General features: G+C 37.9%; 1 protein-coding gene across 11 annotated transcripts in view; it reads left to right on the top strand.

Moving 5' to 3' along the window:
• MARCHF8 (membrane associated ring-CH-type finger 8) overlaps positions 1 to 25157 on the top strand; it is a 118476-nt gene that overhangs the window by 71700 nt on the left and 21619 nt on the right. For 8 of the 11 annotated variants that reach the window (XM_067710193.1, XM_067710195.1, XM_067710201.1 and 5 more), the window contains one exon: positions 23336 to 23386. The exons of 1 other annotated variant lie outside the window; for it this stretch is intronic. In XM_067710193.1, coding sequence (XP_067566294.1) covers positions 23336 to 23386 — 51 coding nt within the window. Of the gene's footprint in view, positions 1 to 8833; positions 9021 to 23335; positions 23387 to 25157 lie in introns of those variants that run through there. 2 more of the 11 variants (XM_067710199.1, XM_067710200.1) reach the window with 2 other exon arrangements.

Raw genomic sequence — 25157 nt, 5'->3', positions numbered from 1 at the left:
ACAAGGAAAAGAAAAAAAAATGTGTGTGTGTGTGTATCAGAGAAAGAGAGGAAGAAAGCAAATGTGGCAAATTTTATAACAGTTGATGCATCTTGTTGAAGGATATAGGGTATTCATTATACTGTTCTTACAAATTTTCTGTAGATTTTTAAATTTTCAAAATAAAAATTTTGGGAAATAAAAGAATATGCCATTTTCTAACATGAGATAAAGGCAGGGTTGCAGTAAACAATGAGATAAAGCCAGGGTTGCAGTAAACAATGATAAATAGTAAACAGTGATAGACAATTAAAAGGCCAGTGGATGAATTATTTAATGAGATGCTTCATAGGTATTCAGCTATTTTAAAATCTGATTCCAAACTTTTTATGATACTTTAGGAGTATGCAGTCATTGGTTGATATTTATGCCCAGTTGTTGAAATAAAGTGTTCTCTTTTTAAATTGTGGTTATTGCTGATCATTGATGTTTCTCATCCATCACATTAGCAGAATATTCAAAATGGAACCTGTGACTAGATTAGGTTTTCTCTGTGTTGTATTTTAGGAGATTTACTTCCTTTGTTTAGGTTTTCATGCTGTCAAATATCTGTACTTTAGGTGTTCTCAGATGTGTGGCTCACTCTGTCTCTTGTTGACCTTTCTTCTGTGATATATTAAAAGAAGAGTCTTCAAACTGGTGTGTCCAAGGCTGGGAGGCCTGTGCAGACTTCCCAAAGGGCACACAAGCATGGGTGGGCTGAAGGGGATTTGTTTTCAGATCCTCTCTTTCTACATATACTTGAGCCTAAAACTACTCCTATGAGTTTTCCACCTGCATCTCTTCTTCTACTCGGAAGAAGAAAGACATACCCCTTAATTTTACTCTGTAGCATTGTCCTAGGAAATAAAAATCTCAGGCCATCAAAGGGACAATTGGAATTACTGGTTTTGGGAATTCTCCTTTTAATAAATAATCAAATTACTGTATACCTGCCTGGTTAGTTTATCTTTTCTTGTCTTATACAAACTGTATTTCTGATGCTTCAGAAGTAGGGTATGTTGGCCTATGATTACATGTTATGAACTCAGATACACCATAGATATAGATTGATGAAAGTGACTTCACCTCTTCCATCCCCCAAAATGCCGTTCTGCAGTGAAGAGCTTTTAAGGGAGAAACCTTTGAGAGCAAAGCAAAGTAAGCTTCAAGTGACAAAAATGGCTTTAAAAGAAAATGTAACTTATTTAACAATAAGCTGAGTTTTTAGCTATTCTCAGTTCTTAGTTGCTAGGATGGGTCACTAGCCATAGAGTAATGCACATTTGGACAGCTGAAGCAGAACTTGTTAGTGAAGCCAGTTGTTTTCTGTGTGACTGGAATATTTTCTTGGACTATACAGTTTTTCAAGATATTCCAGGTAAAATATGAGGATAAAATTTTTTTTGATCTCTTTCCAATAAAATGTATGTCATTCAACAAAGCAGGTAATATTGAATCGTATTATGAAATATTTATTCCAGTTACACTTAATCCTCATAAAATACTTTATATTTTCTACCACCTGTTAATAAAAAATGAAATTATATTCTTGCTGCCAGACTGATTTGTTTTTAGCAGTGTAGTAATTACAGTAGGTTTTTAGGAATTTCACCTTGGTATTTGCTCCACATCCTCTCTTGTGTGGTAGAATGGAATTCATAGCCTACATAAGTTTTTAGATCATAACAAAAGTACATGATTGAGTTCCCTTGGAAGCCTGGTGATTGGCCCAGGCCTGAATCTTACTTGACACCTAATTTAGACCCTAGTCCTTTTCTGAATCTTAAGTCTGACTTTGCTTTGCCCAAACCACACATATCTTCATTCGTACTTTTTATCCTGGCCAGCACTACTTCAGCATTGATGTTTCCAGCATCGAGGGAACTTTATCTGCTATAATTTAGATTAAATATACAGTATACTGTGTCAGGTGTTCAAGGATTGCTTAAATGTTTAAAAATGTTATTATTGTGAAACTGTGTTTTTCCTATATTTAAGTAGGTCCACATAAGGTATTTATAAACTCTCTCTCTGATGTATATGTCCAATAATCCTCTCCATTCTCCATTCTCTTCCTCCATGGATGGGTGTTAGTGGGTGGATATGTAAAAAAGAGAAAGAGAAGCTAGCATCTCTGTCTCTGATGTGGCATTTAAAAAATTCTACCATGTAGTTTTTACCTGCTGGTTGGTTTACCTGTTTATATCCCATAATAGACTATCAATTCCTTACTGGTAGGGATGATATTTTCTTCATCAACAGAACTCCCTTGTAGCTTATAGGATGGTGCTATCCATGTTTGAATGAAGACATTCTCAATCTTTCGTGAATGATAATTGTAATTTTTATGCAAATATTTTCAGTGCAGGTCAAAAAAGTATAAGATGGTAGTTGGAAAAATCTGGTAAATATTTTCTTGTGTAAACTTCCTGCCAGTATAACTGTTAGCGCTTCCACAGCTGTGGAATTCTCAATGCTTCTGTTATAAAACTGGCACAGTCCCCAGGTCTCTGACAAGTTCAGTGGTTTGAAAGCTAAGTCGTTTTAACTAGAAGCATTGTCGTCTAGAGCAGTGATATGATACTGATAGCTTCAAGAATGCTCTTGAATGTGGCATATAAGGAAGAAGAGGGCTCTAGGTAGAAAACTATGCCAGTGTCTGAGGGCATGGTTTGCGGCTGAGCTGGGATCAGCAGGCCAGGCCAGGCCTGGCATTATTAATGAGATAATGTGGAAAGGTTCTCACAGGGTGTTCCCTTAGGCAACCTGTTAGTAGCTGAGGAAGTCCAGTCCTCCTGAAATGCCCAGATAAGCTTACAGTAAAGGTCAGAGCAAACTGGATATCTCATCCAGAGTATAGGGCAACATTTGAGGGAGCAAGTTTCAAGATTCTGGGAAGCAGGAGTTCATCAGGTCAAGGGTCTTCAGAGCAATGGCAGAGAATTCACCCATCCATGAATGGGTGTTGGCTGCAGGCAGGGTTATTGATACTTTCCTCCTGCAGCTTTAGGGATATGTCATTACAGCTGTCTTAAGAGTTTGAAGGTCTTGGTTGAAATGTCAGTAGTGGGGAAAGTAGACACGTCATCAAGTGCAGACTCTATATTCTGTCTCACTTGGGTCTCTCTTTTCTGCATTTCGTGTGGCACTGTGATCATAGAATCAAAAGTACTCTGGGACAGTCCCAACTTTGATGCAGAGTTTTTATGGAAATTGGAAGGACTTAACTTGACAACCATTGCCTTGCCCTATTTCAGAATTCTTAAGAAAGCTTGGCCCTCCATAATCAAGGCTTCCACCTCATACACCCAAAAGGAATCAGAATTCTTTATGAGACACTTGGAATATGTGTGAGTCCATCACTGTTGTATTAAATGCCAGGGAGGCTACTCTTTGGAGAAATACCTTTACCTGTACACATGTAGGTTTTAAGGTCTTCAAGGGTGGTTCTGTCAGTGGGAATTTTAAACTCAGGGCAGAGAGGTACTTGAAAAGAGGATATGAGTCAAGGAAGAGATGACAGTAGTTGAGAGACAATAAGAACAAACAAAATGATAACTCAAAAATTTTACGTTATAGTTTAAAATATATGAGAAACAGTAGACTGATGCCCAAGGTGATGATTATCTTAAAATTGAAGAATTAGTTTATCACATAGAATTAATGTATTACCTGACAACTCCTTGTGCTTCTTTGATTGTTTGTCATGGAGAAAATGTTGAAAACCCTTGCCTGTTTTATATATTTAAAATGTGTTCATCCAGGCCTTAGCCTACTATGGAGAACATGGAAAATACAGGAAAATGTGAACGACACTATGTTCCAAAATCTTCCCTTGTAAAGTGTTAGTTTCTTACAACAGTTACAGGCCCTTCTTCCAGAAGTTCTCTTTTTACAGTATACACTCCGTCCTCCGTATCCGTAGGTTCCACATCTGCTAATTCAAGCAGCTTCGGATCAAAAATATTCGAGAAAAAAATTCTGGAAGGTTCCCCAAAGCAGAACTTGAATTTGTTGCAACTATTTACATAGCACTTACATTGTACTGGGTATTATAAGTAATCTAGAGATGATTTAAGGTATATGGGAAGATGTGCGTAGACTATATGCTAACGCATTTTATATAAGGAACTTGAGCATCTGTGGATTTTGGTATCTGTGGGGGTCCTGGAACCACCCCCGCCCCCCATGGATACCGATGACTACATACATATTATCATTCTTGGAGTAGGGAGTACAAGAAGGCTCTAAAACACAGGGTAGAATTGAACATGTGTACGATACATAAGAAGGAGTTTTGATAACCTGGTTAAATGCTAAGGATTCATAATTCTGCTGCCAACTGACTGATACTCTAGGGAAAATTGGTGTCCCTGGTGTGCCTTGTTCATTGTGAGAAACAGTTTGCCCTCCTTTTAATTTGTTCCTAAAGTCCGATAGTCCCATAGACACCTCAGGGCAAACAATGAGGCTTACAGTAATCAAGATACATTTTTTTGGCCTTTAAAAGATATTTATCTATAACAGAAGTGATATTTAAATCAGGGGTGAAAGGATGGATGAGTTAATAAATAAGGTTGGAACAACTCACTTTCCATGCAGAAAATTAAGATCCCTACTTCACACAAAACACAAAAGCAAGTTTCAAATAGATTAAAGAAAGCTCCAAGTGTAAAAAACCAAATCTTTTAAACTGCTTGAAGAAAATATAGGCAATGTCTTTAGAATCTTGGGTCACAGAAGGTTTCTTTCTTTTTTTTTTTATACAGCAGGTTCTTATTAGTCATCCATTTTATACACATCAGTGTATACATGTCAATCCCAATCTCCCAGTTCATCACACCACCCCCCCATCCCCCACTGCTTTCCCCCTTGGTGTCCATACGTTTGTTCTGTACATCTGTGTCTCTATTTCTGCCCTGCAAACCGGTTCATCTGTACCATTTTTCTAGGTTCCACATATATGCGTTAATATACGATATTTGTTTTTCTCTTTCTGACTTACTTCACTCTGTATGACAGTCTCTGGATTCATCCATGTATCTACAAATGACCCAATTTCATTCCTTTTTATGGCTGAGTAATATTCCATTGCATATATGAACCACATCTTCTTTACCCATTCGTCTGTCGATGGGCATTTAGGTTGCTTCCATGACCTGGCTATTGTAAATAGCGCAGCAGTGAACATTGCGGGGCATGTGTCTTTTTGAATTATGGTTTTCTCTGGGTATATGCCCAGTAGTGGGATTGCTGGGTCGTATGGTAACTCTATTTTTAGTTTTTTAAGGAACCTCCATACTGTTCTCCATAGTGGCTGTATCAATTTACATTCCCACCAACAGTGCAAGAGGGTTCCCTTTTCTCCAGCATTTGTTGTTTGTAGATTTTCTGATGATGCCCATTCTAACTGGTGTGAGGTGATGCCTCATTGTAGTTTTGATTTGCATTTCTCTAATAATCAGTGATGTTGAGCAACTTTTCATGTGCTTCTTTGCCATCTGTATGTCCTCTTTGGAGGAATGTCTACTTAGGTCTTTGCCCATTTTTTGATTGGGTTGTTTGTTTTTTTGATATTGAGCTGCCTGAGCTGTTTATATATTTTGGAGATTAATCCTTTGTCCGTTGATTCGTTTGCAAATATTTTCTCCCATTCTGAGGGTTGTCTTTTCGTCTTGTTTGTAGTTTCCTTTGCTTTGCAAAAGCTTTGAAGTTTCATTAGGTCCCATTTGTTTATTTTTGTTTTTATTTCCATTACTCTAGGAGGTGGATCAAAGAAGATCTTGCTGTGATTTATGTCAAAGAGTGTTCTTCCTGTGTTTTCCTCTAAGAGTTCTATAGTGTCCGGTCTTACATTTAGGTCTCTAATCCATTTTGAGTTTATTTTTGTGTATGGTGTTAGGGAATGTTCTAATTTCATTCTTCTACATGTAGCTGTCCAGTTTTCCCAGCACCGCTTATTGAAGAGCCTGTCTTGTCTCCATTGTGGGCACTTGGCACAGGCTCTGAAATTCTATGTTGACTTTAAAAACACACATGCTAACATAAAAGCATTTAATACTGTAACTAGATAGTCCAAATGCCATCAGTTAGGATGCTTTCAGCTGCAAGTAACAGAACAACCAACCCAACCTGGATTAAACAATGGTAAGCTTTACCAGCTCATATAAAAGGAGGTCTGTGTAAAAGGGCAGGATGGGCTTCAGAGGTGGTTGATCCAGCATATCAGAGGCCTGTTCAAAGACCTGGGTTCTTTCTGTCTGTCTCCTCTACCATTCATGGGGTTTACTTCATCTCAAGGCAGATTTCCACTGAGGTTGTAGATAGTTGTCAGCATTCCTGCCTGTGCATGACCTTGTGCATGGGAGGAAGAGAAGAAGAGAAGCTTGTTGCTCTCTCTACGGGTGAGAAGGTAATTTCCCAGATGCCTCCAGCAGATCTCACCTCATGAGCCAGAAGTGGGCTCTTGCCAGTCGACCTACTCCAGGAAAAAAGGGTGAGGTGAGCATCCTGAGATGCATGGTAACTCTGGGGAGAGAGGAATAATGAAGAGAATTGGGGCTCTGTTGAGGAGGAAGAAGGGGAAGCAACCAGCAATATTCCCCCTAGTCATTTTGTTTTAATGCTACTCTTTTGATGTCTGTTATGCCATAAGGTTTTTGAGTTAGAACTATTTTTTATGTGGCCATATGAGATGTCTTTCTTTTTTTCTGAGTAGTGTGATTTCTCTTTTAAGATGGCAGAGTGAAGCCAAATTTCAAAATATCCATCCTTTTAGACTTGAAGATATGAACAGCAAATGGATAAAAGTTAGCAGAAATATACCAACAGCAAATTCAAAGGACACAGCTGATGGTCAGTAAGAGAAATGAAAGTTTCCAAGAATTCAGAGGGTTTGGCTCAGAGTCGTTCTTCACCTGTCACTATGCAGAGGCTCTGTGAGAGAAAAGGATAGTGAGCAAATACTGCAAAATCCTTAATGGGTGTGGCAGAAGAGTGGGTGAATACAGGCAGTGCTGTGCTGTAGGAGCACTGGGAATTCCAGGTGACTGGAAACCCTTCCCTGAATGTTTCTCTCACGTGACAAAGGAAAGCATACTAGAGATCGTTATTTTGGTGCATCCCAGCTGGGAAAGAAGTAGAGAAGAAAGGCAGAATGACAGTAAACCCTGGAGCTGATTATCTTCATCAGTAAACTGGAAGTTAGCAGAACACCTGACAGAAGGCAACCTTGATAAAGGGAGTCTCTGGTGAACAGTAAGTGGAAGAAGCAGCACATAGTGAACCCGGGGTGACAGGGCTACCTTATCTCTTTCATGGACTAGGTAGGGGTGTGCATTGGATAGTCAGGATTTGAAGGAAACGGAATGATTACAAAGGAACAACCTGGGCTGACTCTTTCTGATGGAAATGAAATATCACAAGGTTTGAGGGAATTACAGAATGTTAGGGAGGAGCAGAATATATCCCTGGGAGAAGAGGCTGCTTGTAACCCTAGCCCCTGTTGAGCTGGATCCCTTTTCCTTTTATCACACTCCTGAACCTCCCTTCCCCCAACACACCTGCACAAAGCTGCTAGAATGCAGCACCAGCTGAGGATGTGGCTGGGAGGGGAAAGTTTCCCCTAGACTACACTGTAACACTGACAGAAGTGCTCCGCAGAATATCCTGAGCCACTGAGAAGACACGGCCAGGCCTGTGCACTCACAGCAAGGTGGAGAGGAAGGCACAGTGCCTGCAGAAAAAAGATGCAGTCTGTTCTGGAAGAAATAATAATTTCCCTTCAAAACAGAAGAGTCCTGCACGAGCTATTAAGAAACTGAGTTTCATAGAACATTGGCTCAGAAATGATGATAATAATAAAATAATAAAATAACAGAATGAGGCGGAAAGGGGAAAATATGGGGCCAAGGAGACTCACAGAGAACCAATTTGCAGAATAAACAAATCAGAAGCAGCTAGGAACGGAATAGTCATGGCTGAAAAATTACTGACAGAGCACAGTCTTGAGATATTCAGTGAGTGCAGAAGAAAAAGAAACAAAGATTGAAACAAGTGAAAATGATAGGTGTGGTATTGGACTTCCTGGAGGCGGAGCTGAGCAAGAAGTATGGGCCTTCAGTTTTTTGTTCAAGTTCCTCTTGGAATTAGGTTTTTGGTTGCAGAGAATTGACCACTTTAGACAGCACTCATTTGGAAATGTGTAAGCATTGACAAATGGTGAAAATGAATGTTCATGTTCTTCCTAGAAGAATACCAATGAGATGAAAGATTTATTTATAGCCTGAGATACCAGGAAAATTCCCCTTTGAAGCAATTTGTTTCCTGGCAGTGATACTAAAAGCTCCCTTCCCCCACCACATGATGATTTTCTGTGCTTTGCAGGACCTGGTCTTTTGTTAAATGTAAATACTGACCTGCTGATCTCAGGGCAAGCTGCTTTTCCTATAACCAGAACCCACTTTGTAGGACAGGTTCTATGGAGAAAAAAAATTTTTTTCTTCTGTCAGACATTTATGGTTAATCATTGACATTTTCTACATTAAAAAAAAGTCTCAAGTAAGTCTGGGTGATAGGTTAGCATGAAAGAAGAGCAAACAAATCCACTAATGTTTACTTTAGTTGACTAGAAAACTGAACTTTCATTCCTTGCATGTCACCAAGTATGGTTTAGAATCTTTACGTTGTAAATTGCTGTGGGGAGTAGATCATAGAGCAGAAATTGGGTTGCTGGAATGGACTTGTCATGAATTATTCATTCACTACCTAGTTCCTAGGAAATCAGCTGGAGGAAGTAGTTAGTCCAGTTTGATCACAGGAGTGGTATGCTAAGGGCTCTAGCAAGCCCTTACAAGTCCAGCAGCAGCCACGATGTGCTTCTGCTGGCTGCTGTAGGGCAGCAGCTGCCGTGCATTGCAGGCGGAACCAAGGAACATGCTGCTGGGGGAGAGCTGCACTGAGGACTCCCTGATGCTTCTTGCCAGAAAATGAAGCTTCAGGTAGGAGAAGTGCCCTGTTAGCGTGGCCGGATTTCTCATGGATCTTAGGGATGCCATTAGGCCTTATGGAACAAATCTGCATAGAACTGGAGTTGCTCAAGGGTGCCTCACTAGTGAGGTTGCCAGCCAAAGAAGCTTAGCAGTTTATTTCCATTTTCAAGGGTGTACTTTGTTTCTAACAAAACCGTTCCTTGAAATTGTGAAAAGTATTCTTGTGCCAAATAAACATTTAAGTCTATAAATTATAGCATATGTTTTAATGATATCTCCTACCCTTGGTGTAAAAAATATCTTTTTTATTGACATAATATTGGTCATATAATTTAAAATCATGGAATTATGAGAGAGACAACTTAGTTTATAATTTGCATGAGCACAGCTGCAGGCTCCATTGTATTTTCTAGAGGAAAGGCACCTTGGTTCTTTCTGCTGGAGCATTCATTTTGGGAAGATCTTTTAGCTTCTCATCAGATGGGAAATGCATAAAAGATGGAACAGTAACAAAGGGTCTTTGTTCTGTTTGTTGGTATTATTTACTGTGTGTACACGCGCACGCGCACTCTCTCTTTCTCTATCTTTCTCAGTAAGCCAGACATGTAATTTCATTTGGCAGGGACATTCTAATGTTGCCATTTGCATGTCTGTCTTATTTTGTATGGATGCTCTCTCTGTTAACTTTGCTGAGGCTATGAGTTGCTCTTGAGCTGGAGGGACAAAAGTAGTAAAGATGAAAAGAGTCAGCCTCAAGGAATCTGGGCCAAATCGGATATACATATTTCATCATGAAATACCATTTATAGTTTTGAAACTCTTAAGTAAACAAACATCCCTTGAACACATACACTCTGAGCTCTGAGACAACCAGTGAAGATCAGCAGTCTCCTTCTGCATCATTTTCTTAAGCTCCACAAGAGAAAGGGATCTTTGTTTTGTTCACTCATCATTCCCAAGGGCCTAGAACAGTACTGGGCACATAGTAGGTGGTTAATAAATATGTTCCCTGAATGAGAATGTTCTGTACTAAAGAAAACAGTCTTCCTGCAAAGGTTATAGTATTTACAGTGTTGCAGTTTCTATGAAAACTTTTACAACAAATGTATTCTGAATTGTATTGGTAAACATTTTTCAGGTAACTTCAAGGAATTATGTATTTCTTGGATATATAAAGAGTTTTAAAGCAGCAGAAATTAAAATCCATTCATTTTACTGTTAAGGTTTTTTAACCTTAACAGGTTAAAACATTCATTTTAAATTAAGTTCATTTAAATTCATTTTAAATCTTTTAACCTTAACAGGTTAAAACATTCATTTTAAATGAATGTTAAACCTTAACATTCATTTTAAATTAAGGTTTTTAAAAAAATCAACAGTGAATACAAAGACCTTTCATTTTTTGGTGTAACTTTATTTCATGTTCAAAAAATGAAAATTACTTAATGGAAAATGTATTTGGAAAAGACTGTATTCATCAATACCTTACTAGGAATATTATCATTCTAATCATGCTATGTTACATGTAACATTTTAAAAAGCATTTATCATTCTATGTCAGAAGGCTTTTAAAACTGTAAACCCATTTATTCATAACTTCTAGGGTAAGTTTAAGACTGCAGTATGTTTGGAGCTGAGTGGAACTAAGCAGGGCAACATATTCCCCATAGATAATATCACATTTGAGAGCTCAGTGGAACCAAAAGGGGTCATCTCTGTTGACTTCTCTCTCCTCCCCGCTCCCACAAAAGCCCACTTTATAAAGGACAAAACTGAAATCCAGAGAACATAGACGAATGGCCCAAGAACAAATGGTTAGCTGTTATGGTTTTACACTTGACCATCTCAAATTTTTTAGTTGCTTGTTACTTTATTATTGCCACATTAAAGCTTAAAAAAATGAAGCAGATAATCACACTATTATAAATTTGGACTGTATTATTTTACTGAAGACAACTATTAGTGCATCTTGCATTACTTTAAATAAATTGTATTAGTTTATTTGTTGAAATACAGTTTTATAAATTGTAGACTTTTCACCGTTTTGTGATGTATTTTTTTTCCTGAGTTAAAATTGTAATGGCTAAATGTGCCCTAAATTTTATTTCAAATTTGGACTTTTTTATCAAATGATATTTTGTTCTATTTTTGTTACTCCTTAAAACTATCTGGGTTTTGCTTTTATTTTTCAGATAGATGTAGATTGTTGCATAATTTTTCTGAGTTCTTTTTACCGACTATATTAGTCTGCTTGGGTTGCCTTAATAAAACCTTACATGTGTGGAGACAGAGAGGTATCTCTCTCCCATCTCAAAGGGATAAGCAAACTGTGGTAAATCCATACACTAGAATGTTACTTAGCTGTGAAAAGGAATGAATTATTGATACATACTGCAGCATCAGCAAACCTTGAAAACATGTTAAGTGAAAGAAACCAGACACAAATGGCCATATTTTGTCTGACTCCGTTTGTATGAAAGACAGAGATAGAAAACAGATGAGTGGTTGCTAGGGGCTTGGAAGAGGGGAATGGGGTTTTGTTTTAGGCTAGTGAAAATGTTCTGGAACTAGAGAGGGATGATGGTTGCTGAACATTTTAAGTATACTAATGTCACTGATTGTGCACTTTAAAATGGTTGAAATGGTAAGTTTTCTGTGTGTTTTACCACAAGAAAAAACAAAAAAGATGAGCTTACAACCAGAAAAGTATTTTTTCAGGAAAAGGTAAAATCATGATTCTCATGAACATATATTAAGGAATTTATTATACTCATGTGATATGAAAGAACTAGCAGATGTTTAACCAGTTCAAAGGAAAAGTCAGAAGAGCACCAATTTATATAAAGGAAATATTGAGAACTGCAAATGGAGACAAAACTGATTTTTCCATGGGAGGGGGGTGGAAGTCAAAAGTCACTCTCAAATAGGACATCACTTACTTATTAAGTACCTACATTGTACAAAGAATTGAACATAGCTCATAGTTTTCCATTGAAACTCAACATTTTCCCCCTATAGTCTCCCCTCTTTTGCTAAAAATCTCATAGAAAAATTATTCTTGATCAAAATTAAGATCCTATTGGATTTGGCCTGATTATTTATATAGGGACAGCAAGAGTGTTAATTTCCCTTATGGGCCTTCTTAAGTTGCTTTGCTGGAAGTTTTTCTAAGGAATATCAGAGTGGATTTTTTAAAGCCTCATTATTTGTGGTCCTAACATTAGGAAGCCAAACCAAGAACTTGCTATCAAATTTCACTTATAGCACCTATAAATTTTCCTAATTTCTTGAGGTCCCCCCAATACTCTGTTTCCTAGGCCTGCCAGGAAGTGGCTTTCCTTACTTGTCTGTAAGGCTGGGAACCTTGTAAGCCAGTTTTTCCAAGAAGGGCTCTGAAAAATACAACCTGAGTTCCTTAAATGTGCCTGGTCGTATCTGATTGAATGAGCACCATCCTTAAATGTGAGCTTAGCTGCAAAATCAGAGTTTCCAATTATGTCCTAGTAAGAAAGAGGACAGATTCTTATTGAACCTATGCAGGTAACTTTATTGCTATGAAGATAAGAATATGCAATAAGAGTTATGAATTCTGGAGGGCTCAGGCAGGGAGAATAAGATATCATTGACGGGTTTCATTTCAGTTTATAAAAGCAGAGTCTACTAAATTATTGTGAGTTAAAGGAAAGAGAAAGAGTTTCCTTATATACTTAGGAAATAGTATCAAGAATGTTTAAAAAAAAAACTTAACAATATTCCCTCATCAATTCATTTAACCTTGTTCGATTAGTTCTTATTGCACTGAATCTTGGTAAGAGTTCTGGAAATCATGACTTAGTTCACTGGTATGGTCTCAGAGTTGTTTAAATGATGCCATCAGAAGCCTGTACGCAAAAGTACCTGGTATAGTCCTTTTCCATGGGCCTCTGACAGAGCCCTCTAGCCTGTAGCTGATTGCAAGAGCTTTCAAGGAAACATCAGACTAAAATAAACAAACAGAAAATATCTGTAGATGGCAGAAGACTTAAAATGGCTGTGCTTACTCTATTAGTGATAATTTTAAAAATGAAATGTCTTATGAGAGTGTTTATTTCAAGAAACATGTAACTGGCAGGGAAATTTGGCTATTTCTTCGGCATGCAAAACAAGATAATTAAGTCTGTCCCCCCCAAATTTTAGACAAAATAATTATAAACGTAATAAACTCTATATTTAAGGAATGCAATGAACAGTACATCTGATTTATAAAAAATGAATGAGCATAAACTTTACAGAGAAAAAAATCTTCAGATATAATAATCCTTAGACATTAATGTACCATGAATACAACACAAATATATCAGGACTGTCAAGTAAAGAGATTCAGTAAGTCTGAAATAGGTCCTAAACTTTCTGTATATTAATGAAACTCCATAGTAGGTGATGGGAATCCCCAACTGAAAACCATTGGCCAAAAGATGCTAGATTCAAATATTTAAAGTAGTGACCACGTTAACATTTAAAAAAAATAACAGAAATCATGTCTGATAACAGCTACAGAGTACAGAGCAGCACCAGGACTCTGATAAATAGAAATGTATCATGACAGTGCAGTACTGACAGATCTCTTCTCATTTCCTAACTCTTCCCATGCAGTTCATCAATAGTAACAAATCAAGAAAACCTAGTTAGTCTCACTACCTTTCCTTTTATAGGATGAAAAGATAAACCTTTGTGATTTTTCAGGGCTCCCCTGGGAAATCTCAAAGACAGGTTTAGGAGCAAAAGATATCATGAAATTTTGATTTCATTTTATTTTACATTTAGGATTTGATTTTGTGAAGACAAGAAACCAAAAGTTTTCAGGAGATTTGAACATTTAAAAGAGAAATTGGATCATGGGTACTTGAGAAACAATGACTACTCATTTTAATATTTACTCTAGCTTTTTTTTATATATAAATTTATTTTTGGCTGCGTTGGGTCTTCGTTACTGCACATGGGCTTTCTTTTTTTTTTTTTTTTTTTGGTTGCAGCGAGCAAGGGCTACTTTTCCTTGTGGTGCGCAGGCCTTTCATTAAGGTGGCTTCTCTTGTTGCTGAGCACGGACTCTAGGCATGCAGGCTTCAGTAGTTGTGGCTCGCGGGCTCAGTAGGTGTGGCTCGAGGGCTCTAGAGCACAGGCTCAGTAGTTGTGGCGCATGGGCTTAGTTGCTCCGCGGCATGTGGGATCTTCCTGGACCAGGGCTCGAACCCATGTCCCCTGCATTGGCAGGCATTGGATTCTTAACCACTGAGCCACCAGGGAAGCCCAGTGACTACTCATTTTAAAGTGACAATAAACATTTGAAAAATAAGCATAGAAGGTAACATTATTGTAAAGAATTTAACTCTTTCATAAGTGAGGAACCTTTGTTTTCTCCTTAAGTCAAGGACATAATAAAGTTAACATAAAAAGCACAGAAAATTAATCTGATAAAACACAGAGTCTGTTACCTAGGGATATTGTAGAGAAGGTAAAGAATAACTCTACTGAGAATAAAGAGGTTAAAGAATAACCTCTTACTGAGAGAAGACCAATTATCAAGAAAATTTATAATTTTAACAGTTAAAATAAAATTCTAGTTTTGCATCAGCATAATATTTGATACTAAAGGAATTACAAGCTCTTTTATGAAATCTCATTAATTAACCCGTCAAGGATGAGCCAGCTTGGGCTAGGGCAAATAAAATTCCCTTTCCTCAAACCTACAACTTTCTTGTTTTGTTCTTCACAAGTTCTTTCTCATTCTGGAATAACCAGCCCTTTTATTTTAGGACAAAACTATTTTTTCCCCTTAATAAACCAAAAACCCATCTCATTACTGAACACATAAAGTTGCACCTCTTGTTCACCATTGCTTCTAGTGGTCTCATTCACATGTGTTAGTTTTGACTTTTAACCAAAACAACTTCTGTTACACAGAGGAAACTAGAGGGTGGATAATTGTGAGCTGTCACACACTATCATTTTAGCAGACTAGCAGGACTAACATCCAGCGTTAATACAACTTTTTATAGCTACACATATTCTTATACAAGTCTTGTAGAGACAAAAATTGAACACGTTTAACAGATTAACAGATTCAAAGATGCAGTCTCTTTGTAGCACATAGAAATATGAAGCAAAAGTATGTAAATTTAAAATTATGCTTACTAATAAATGTTTCAGTATTCTCACTTACAAATATTCTAGGCATCCAAATATAAGTTCATCAGAATAATGATTGAATTTGGTTAAACACAGATTTACATTTTTCATAATCTTAAACATTAGGTAGAGGTAATGGTAGTTTTTTTCAATCAGAAAACTTACAAGTTTGGGGGCTTCCCTGGTGGCGCAGCGGTTAAGAGTCCGCCTGCCGATGCAGGGGACACAGGTTCGTGCCCCGGTCCGGGAGGATCCCGCATGCCGCGGAGCGGCTGGGCCCGTGAGCCGTGACCGCTGAGCCTGCGCGTCCGGAGCCTGTGCTCCGCAACGGGAGAGGCCACAACAGTGAGAGGCCCGCGTACCGCAAAAAAAAAAAAAAAAGAAAACTTATAAGTTTGGGGAAAATACCCAGATAGAATAAAAATCTATGCTTATACTTAACACTGATAAATCAGAAAAGACATAACTATGTTTATTAAACTATAAATATGAAGCCAGTCTCATTTGCCAAAAGTTTGCCTAAATTATGTTAATCTGATTTCTTAAGACATTTCTGAATTGGTTTCTGTAGGGATGTTTTTATAATCTAGCACACTGAAAGTATTAGAATTTCACCTTCCCTACTTTCTAGGAATTTTAGGAATACTCTATTTATACAAGTACTTACCTATATAAGTCAGCTTCTGGTTCTAGATTCCCTTAATATCAGAGATTTTATAATCTAATAAGATTTATAATCTAATTTAATACCATTCCTAGGTTGAAAATTATTACATCTTCACACAATGAAAGTTAAAGACCTTTCTGAATGACAGACACATAGACATGCAGACACAAAGCTTATAGCTTCAATTCCAAAATTTCAGCCATGGGTCAAGAGTAAACATAAAATTACAAAATTCATTGGTCTGTATCAAAGAGCTGTTTTCTTTCCTGTGGCTATGAGTTCTTAATTGACTTGAGCTCTGAACAGACAAATAGACAAACAGAAAAAAACTAACAAATCAGATTATCTATAGTCTTACCCATTAACCCATTTATAGAAATACAGAGGTTATAAAGATGATGAGACCATAAAACCAAATTCCCAATGGAAAATAATTTATCAGAGGTAAACAAATCAAGGCAAATATAGTAGAGAGCCAAAGTTCTCTCCATTCCAAGCAGATCCCAGTTTTCCCTCCCAGGATATTTGAATAGGATAGGATCATGTGGTGTGAATAGGATAGCTCTAAGAGATGGCTCTGACTGTCCTAAAGGAATTAATGTTATCCTGGCCTTCAGCCATTCACTGTGGCAAGGAGTAGGGGCAGAATGTTGCTAGGAAACAGAAATTCCCTCCTAGCTCAGACAGTGGCTAGACCAAAAGACTGGCATTAGTTACCAGCCTATGCCATTGATGAGAAACAAATAAATGGATAGCAACTTAACTGTAAGAGAATTTGGCACCAGGACCTGGAGAGTTGCAAGTAACAGACCCTAATGTGGAAATTGACCAAATGGATTTAAGTGGTGAAAGATAGGCAATCTCTTGTCAACAGTGATTGTTTTAGGCCAGTCAGCACCCACTCCTAGAGCTGGGAGTGGGAACCAATCCTACTGAAGGGCAAGCCTGGGAAAATCAGGGCAAAGGTGTCTAGTTGAAAGCAAATATTAGGACTTTCTAATATTCCCCTTTTGCAGAAAGGTAAAATATTAAACTTTAGATTTTCTTGTACTTTTATTTCCCAAATTGAGCAATTTGATTATGATATCATGGGCATGGATTTCTTTTAGTTTATCCTTTTTTGAGTTCATTCACCTTCTTTAATCTGTAGGTGTATGTCTTTCTCCAAACTTGGGAAAATTGTAGCAAGTATTTCTCCAAATATTTTTCAGCACTGTAATTCTTCTTTACTTTTTGGATTCTACTGATAGGACTGTTAGACTGTTTTGCTTCACAGATCCCTGAGATCTGTTCATATTTTTTAAAAAATCTTTTTTCCTCTCTGTTGATTAAATTGAATACTTTTTCTATCAAGTTCTTGATTCTTTTATTCTGTCATCTCTCTGCTATTGAGTCCATTTTACTTCAAGAGTGTTGTGATTGCTCGTTTGAGTATATTTATAATGGCTGCTTAAAGTCTCCATCAGATCTCAGCACCTCTATCATCTTGTTATTAGTGTCATCTTGTTACTGGTGTCCCATCCTTTATTTTTAACCTGTTTGTATTTACGTATTTACAGTGTTTTTCTTGTAGGCAGCATGTAGTTATGTCTTGCTTTTTTATTCAGTCTGAAAATCTCTGACTTTTAATTAGGGTGTTTAAACTGTACAGTTCACATACACACACATAAATACATACACCTGTATGTGTATATAGCTAAACTTTTATATTATAACTGTACATTCATAAATAGTTGTAAAAAATGATAGAGAAATCATGTATTCTTACCCCACTCCCTCTTTCTTCTCTTTTTCCTCCTATCAAATGCTTTCTAAGAATTCCTTTTTGTTTTATCTATGGTGTTAATAACTATATATCTTTGTATAGCATTTTCAGTGTTTGCTTATCTTTGGAAGTTTTGATTTGATTGTTTTTTATATCTTAAATCTCTTTAACTTTTTGAACATTTGGAAAACAGTTATAATAGTATTTTGATGTCCTTTTCTGCTGATTCTAACATGTGTACCAGTTTTAATTGACTATTCTCCTCATTAGAGGTCATGTGTGATTCCTTCTTTGCATCTCTGGTATAAATAATTTCTACTGCATACCAAAGTGCAGAGCAAAGCACTTGTATGATTGAGTTGCTGCCTGAACTAGTTACATTTTTTAATGGAATATAATTTTTACTTGAAAGAATAACAGTCAAACTATAGTTATTTTGACTTGGGTATTTGGCAAACATTTTCTCTAAATTGAATTAATGAGCCAGTCTTTCACTTTAAGGAAAGCAAGCAACAGTTTTTGTTGCCAAATTTGAGGTTTCTAAGCAAAAATTAGAATATCAGAAAACTTGTATCCATCACTGTGAGCTTAGTAGCTTTTCAATAATTAAAGATTCTTCTGATGCAATTGATGGTCATATTAATGAGTGTGTGGGTTTTTGATATTGCATAATAAAATATGTCAGTCTTGGAGATTTGCATAATTCAGTGAGCCAATAATCTCTAAATGGCCAAGGTGTGATGTTATAAAGTCAGGCATGGTTAAGAGATTGTTTCAAAGAAAGATGGGGCAGTTGATTTTAATGGAGTATTAAAAGTTCATTGGGCTTCCCTGGTGGCGCAGTGGTTGAGAGTCTGCCTGCCGATGCAGGGGACACGGGTTCGTGCCCCGATCCGGGAAGATCCCACATGCTGCGGAGCGGCTGGGCCCGTGAGCCATGGCCGCCGAGCCTGCGCGTCCGGAGCCTGTGCTCAGCAACGGGAGAGACCACAACAGTGAGAGGCCCGCATACCACACACACACAAAAAAAAGTTCATTAATATCATTTCAGAATCTAAATGCCAGGTAACTGTTGAGTTTTTGTGTAGTACAAAGAATAATATCCAAAATTGTTTCATGGTTATTAAAATACATATTCCTTTTCCAACTACGTAACTGTATAAAGCCAAATAGTCTTCATTTACTTCAGTCAAAACAGCATATCAGAGGAGATTGAATGCACAAGCAGATATGAGAATCCAGCTGTCTTCTATTAATTAGACAATAACAAAATTCATAAAAATGTAAAAACATGCTACTCTGCTCACTTTAGTTGTTTGTTTGGAAAAATAGTTTTTCATAGAAATGTTATTTATTTTAATTTGGTTTATTGTTAATTCTAAATAAATTAAGAGATTCATATTTTTTAAATTGTCCATTTTAATTTCTAATATGGTAAATATCAATAGATATAACTCACATAAACAAAAGGTTTTTGGAGTCCTCGGTAATTTTTTATGTTGTGAAGGAGTCCTGAGACCAAAGGTACTGCTGTTCCTCCTGGCATGGCATATATATTCCAGGGTGGCTGAGGGCAGGAGGAATGCTGGAGAAAGGAATAGCAGTTTCAGGAAAGGAAAATGTTTTCCCAGAAACCCTCAAGGGTAATATCTTTAGAGAGAACTTTCTTAGATATTTACCCTTCGTTGCAAAATAGTGTGAGAAAGTGAGAACTTTTGGTTGGGTCTGCTGCTGCTCAGAATAAAGTTGGAGTTCTGTTGGTGGTGATGGATATTGAGTAGACAGTTACCCATGTCTGTTACACATAAGTTGGTGTGTGTGTGTGTGTAATGACTGGTCATGTTCAGAGTTTCAGGGAGACTCCCACATGAAGTTCTTTTGTTTGACTACTTTATACAGAGTCCCCAAAACTTGCTTAGACACCTCACCTCATTGTCTTCTTGTTAATTCTTGGCTTTTTCCAGGGCATGTTTGGTCTCAGTAGGCTCTGCATCTTGGCTCTACCCGCAAGGTACATTTTATTGGAGTCACATATGGACTTGCAAAATCATTTACAGGACTGATTAAATTGTGAAATGTCCCATATTTTTCAACAGAGCTTCTCTTTATCTTTGTGATTTGGTAACTTTTTACATTAACAAAACTTTCCTTTCTCACACCTTAACTCAGTTTTTTCCAATCTATTTATCAATCTGTTCCCTGACTGACTTATTTGTATTAACTCAATTGTGAGCTCACTGCCATCTTTTGCACAGAAATTTACCTTTTCAGTAGTCATGATTTGCTTTATAAAAAATGAGTCATAGCCTTTATGGATTATTCTGGCCTGGGATTTAGAATCAGACTTGCATCTTAAAGTGTGGCCTGGGGACCAGCAGCATGGGAGTTACCTGGGAGCTTATAAGAAACACAGAATCTCAACCTTCCTCAGACCTAACAATCTGCATTTTAGCAAGTCCGTAAGTAATTCAAGTGCACAAATTTTCAGAAGGACTGGTCTAAGGGAGACAACAAGTGAGAAGAGGGCATGGAGCTGTGTTCTGAGGAGGCTTCTTGTTTAATGTAGACAAAAAGAGTCCATAAAGAGATGTGGAGATGAGAGCCAGACAGGGAGGGAGGTGTATGGTATAGCAGTGTGACATCTCCATGCCCTCTGAGGAAGGGAGGGTGCAGTGAGGCTCTCGTCTCTCCCAGGGTTACAGGATGGTGGGACCCACTGAGCAGTGACGGAACGTATTAGAGACTGTGTGAAGATAATTTGCCAGGGTTTTTATCACTTAGGCATTGAAGCTTAATTTCAGCTTGAACTGGATTGGAACTCTTTTTCTCTTTGTTATGCCTCATTCCAGTTCTCAACATTGATGTTTGGCAAACTTTCCTTCTTCTCATTGGGAAACTTGACATTCTGACTGTAGGAGAGAATGGTGTCCCCCACTCTACCTGATGTAATTTACGTATGTGCTTTTTTTATGTCATTCACCTTTTCCCTAGATGTACATTCCTCATTGAAACACTGTTTCAAGGCACTTCTGTGGTAATGTTAACATTGGCACAGGCCTAGGAATTAGATTTATTTTTGTCGGTATTCTGTGACTGATAACAGTTGTTTGTATATGGCAGTTGCATAGTAAATAAGTATGGAATGAATGAGAAACTGACTTGAATGAGTCCTGGGATTTGCTTCCTTTCAGTAAGTCCAAATAAGTGTAGCAGTGTTTAAGGAAAAAAACCCCAAAAAGATGATCTTTTGAAACTGAATTGTTACTTTCCTACCAAGTAGTGGAGAAGCAATACCAAATATTGACAGCTTTCAGCCTTTAAAACATCTGTATCTTCTGGGGCTGGCTGTTTGATTTTACCAGGTAAAATATTGAATTATTCTAACAAGGAAGACAGAATAAAGGCTTTACATCATTAAATTTATTTCTCAAGTTCATAAAGTAAAGAGCAACCTTTAGATCTCAGTCTGGATTTATAATGTTACCTAGCTTAACAGCTAGGCTTCTCCCTAACTCAGTACCATTCTTTACGGAATAATGAATGTCAGAAGGTCTAGGACGTGAATTATTGCTGCTCAGAACTTTTCTGTAGATTTCCAGACCGTGTTATGGCCATTTCTTGTAAGGTAGCAGGTAATTTGATAGTGATTATAATTGGTTTTCTGTACAAATCATCCAAAGCATATGGTATCTTTGTTTTAATTTAGTAGACTAAATTAAAATTTACTAGTAAATCACCAGCAGATGAGCCTTTAAGTTGGATTCCCAGCAGTGCCTATGTTTGTCCCTAGTACGTTCTTGACTCATGAATGAAACTTGAATGATTATAAATTTACTTTTTCTGTGGACAGAGGGACTCATTTCCCAGAGAGGTAGATTTTGGTGATATATTGCCAGCACCTTGAACACACTTTATACTTATTTCTTTTCCTTTATAACTATCTAATTGACGAACTTAAGAAAGACCAAGAAACATTTTGTGAGACTAAACACTTAATAGCACTGTCTGTACTGTATTACATTTAAGAGACTTGAACTCCTATTCCTGCTCAGATTTATAAAGTAAGGGAGAATTTAATAAAATTATTCCCAAAATTACACAAACACATTGCTATAAAGACAACATTGCCAAAACACGTGCTGACTGCAGGCTACTTGGGAGGTCTTGAAACACTTCTTCATCATCATTTTAGTCATATCAAGTGTTCAGGAGCCAAGTGTACAGAAGTCAAGGCAGTCTGTGATTTGGTGGATTGAGAGGAAGGAGAAAGTCAAAATTTTCTTGGTGGCCAGCTTTCTTTAAGGAGAGCCTTGGTGGAATGGAATCAGCTGTTCCTCAAAGGAGCTTTTAAATGAGCCACCAGTTCCTTTGTACTTCCTTCTGATCAAAGAATTTTACCTACATCTCAGCCTTCTCTGATCTTCACCATGGTTATTGCATGGCGTGTGAACTGAAAACGAGAATAGATAATTTAAAAAATACACGTTAAGATCATCTCTTCCATTTGTAATAGTTTTTTTATTTAACTCATTTGATTTAGAGCAAGGCTGAGTGGATTCAGGGAAGGTTACTTTATTATTTTTAAAAATCAGATTTACATTTGGAACATTTGCTTTTTTTAGAAGTTTATAGTGTGGAATATTATTGTATTCGTTTGCTAGGGCTACCATAGCGAAGTACCACAGACACAGACTGGGTGATTTAAACAACAGGAATTTATTTCCTCACAGTTCTAGAGGCTAGAAGTCCAAGAACAAGGTGTCAGCAGGTTTTTCCTGTGGACCCTTTTGCTTAATGTGTAGATAGGTGGTATCTTCTCCCTGCATCTTCTGTGTATATCTGTGTCCTAATTTCCTCTTCTTCTAAGGACACCATTCATATTGGATTAGGGCCCAGCTTTAATGGCCTCATTGTAACATAGTTACAATGTTAAAGATTCCCACCTCCAAATGTAGTGGCATTGTGAGTAATGGGAGTTAGGACTTCAACATATAAATTGGGGATGGGAGGTTAACAATTCAGTCTGTAACAATTGTGTATCAGGGAGGTCAATTTAAAAGCAGAAAGAACAGGTAGAATTACAGGAAGAAATGAAGAGAACATAAATGAAGGCATTGACAATAGAAATGGAGATGGGATTTGAGATTGAGAGACATTAGGGAGGAAGAATTTGTTTTTAAGACTTTGTGACTTGAAGGTGGAGGAGTGTGAGACGGAGGAGGCTAGCAGGACTCTCAGATTTCTCTAACCCAGGAGGACAAACAGGCTTGAGGGAGTAGGTGTGAGCTGTGCAGTATCCCTGCAGAGTACCCAGCACTTTGCAGCCAGACAGCCTGGGTGGGGTCATCTGTCCTGCTTTCCCCTTCCACATCTTATAGCAGCTCCTCATCGCATGGACCACATGGTATACAACTGAACACGCAGCTTCTTGCTTCTGAACCTACACTTGAATGCTTCTTAAGATACTTACTACTGCCGTCTTATTTTTACAGTTAGTTCCAAATTCCTGTTCTTTTCTTGTTAATAAATTCCTTTAGGGCAAGGACTATTGTTTTATTCATCTTTGCCAAATTCTCCAGTATCTCATAGCTGGCCTGGTGCATAATAGTTTGTGCACAGCAAATTGTAGTTGAGGGAATGATTTGTTAGTAGGATTGTTATGTTCAATTACTTGTTTGCCCATTTTAATCAAAGCTTGATACTTAACACCTGTTTGGTTTTTTGCAGCATGAGAAGACTTTGGGACATTCCATGAGTCATTCAAGTAACATTTCTAAGGTAGAGTGCTACTGAAATATGTTATTTTTGTAGCTTGGGGTTTTTATATTCTTATACCTGGCATGTGTTTACACTTTTCTCTTTTAAAGACATAAAGTTATCAGTTCATTACTTTAATCCGCTCTGGGACCATGTGAGGTATATAGCAGTTATATTTTTCTAGTGAGGCAATTCTAGATTTGTGTTGGGGGGAGTGACTGATAGGAGAAAACCCCATTTCTTCCAGTAGAAATTGTTTACTTTCAGGTAAAAGAAATCTCAGAGAGTCACCAGAGAATCTGTCACCTCAATTAGGAATGCATTTGCCTGATGGTAATAAAAAACCAACTCTACTGACTTAAATAACTATAGATTTCTGTTGTTCTGATGACAAGATGTCTGGAGGTGGATGGTTCAGGGCTGACGCAGTGCTCACAGATGTTGCCGGGGATCTAGGCTCCTTCCACTTTCTTTGTGCCACCTTCCTTGGCACGTTGTCATCCTCATGTTTGATCTCAAGGTGGGAGCTGGACCTCCAGGCACCCTGGCTGTGGTCTGTCAGCTGAGAGTGACCCTTTTCAACAGGAAGGCAAAAGCTTTCCCAGAAGCGCCCCTCAGCTGCCTGACTTCTGCTTACATCTCACTGGCCAGAACTGGATCATAAGACCCCCGCCAGCTGGAACGTGGCTAGGAAAAGGAGGGCAGAGGGGTGAATCGGCAGCCAACAGCACCTGATACACCTGTGGGGTAGTCACTTGAGTAGCCTGCCGGGAGCACATCAGATGCTAGGGGTGACCCCGGAGCCAGCAGACGGTGTCTCCCATGCCGTGAGCTTGCTCCCATGCACTGCTCATCTCTCAGCCTAGACACGGGCTCTAGCCAACCCGTTGTCCATACAGGTGTGTCTATGAAGGTTCCTTGCAAAGATGGATTTTCTCTCGCATCATGTCTGTGTCAGATCCTGACAGGAAGATCTGAATAGTGTGGCAAAACCTATTCTGCTGTCTCAGGCCTCTTAATTTCTCTAAAATAAACAGTGACATTATATGCCAAATGTTTTTTATTCATATCACTCTATAGTATACTTTTGAATTAAAAGTAGAATGTAGAAAGTCCTTTAAGACATTAATCATCTGTTCTTAGGCATACTTGTGATCTAATCATGTCATTCTGCCACTGAATTTTGCATGAAAAGAGAAGTCCACAGTGCTTAGTGTGCCTAAAGGCCATTTACAGAGTGCTTCTTGGTTCATTGCTGACCTGACCTTCCCCCAGACCAGTGGAGGGTAGCTTCAGCCACCTCATATAACTACCTTTCACCAAATACTGTCTGCTGTTCCAACCTCCTTTTCTTTTCTTTTGCTGTTCCTTCAGCCAGGAATGCTGGAGCTATAGAACTGTGTAGTGGTAGATCATTACTGTCTGAGTAAAATGGCCAGTTTTGCCCTACTACTTTTTGAAGGAGCTGTCCAACATATAAGCATAGAGAAAAGTAAGAAGGCATAGATCTAAATGGCCTGTCTGGTTAAGTTGAATTAAACATTTTAAAAGCACACAGTAGCACTCATTGCCTTGCTCCAATGGCTAAGAGCAGTTCTGAAAGATGTTATTATCCTGTGCCTCAGATACATGTTTCTTGTTTGTTTATGGTTTTAGTAAGATTTTATTTGAAGGAAAGTTTCCTACTATAGTTAAAAAAGTTTGTAAACTCATGGCTTACAATGTCTAGAGGAACATTTGTTGGGCTTGTCACAGGCCTGGAGCATGGGCCTTCTGAGTTGCTCTGTGAGGG

The sequence above is a fragment of the Pseudorca crassidens genome, chromosome 16, assembly GCF_039906515.1.
Source record: "Pseudorca crassidens isolate mPseCra1 chromosome 16, mPseCra1.hap1, whole genome shotgun sequence".
NCBI lineage: Eukaryota > Metazoa > Chordata > Mammalia > Artiodactyla > Delphinidae > Pseudorca > Pseudorca crassidens.
The sequence above is the reverse complement of the archived record's forward strand: the minus strand, read 5'-3'. Positions and strand labels throughout refer to the sequence as shown.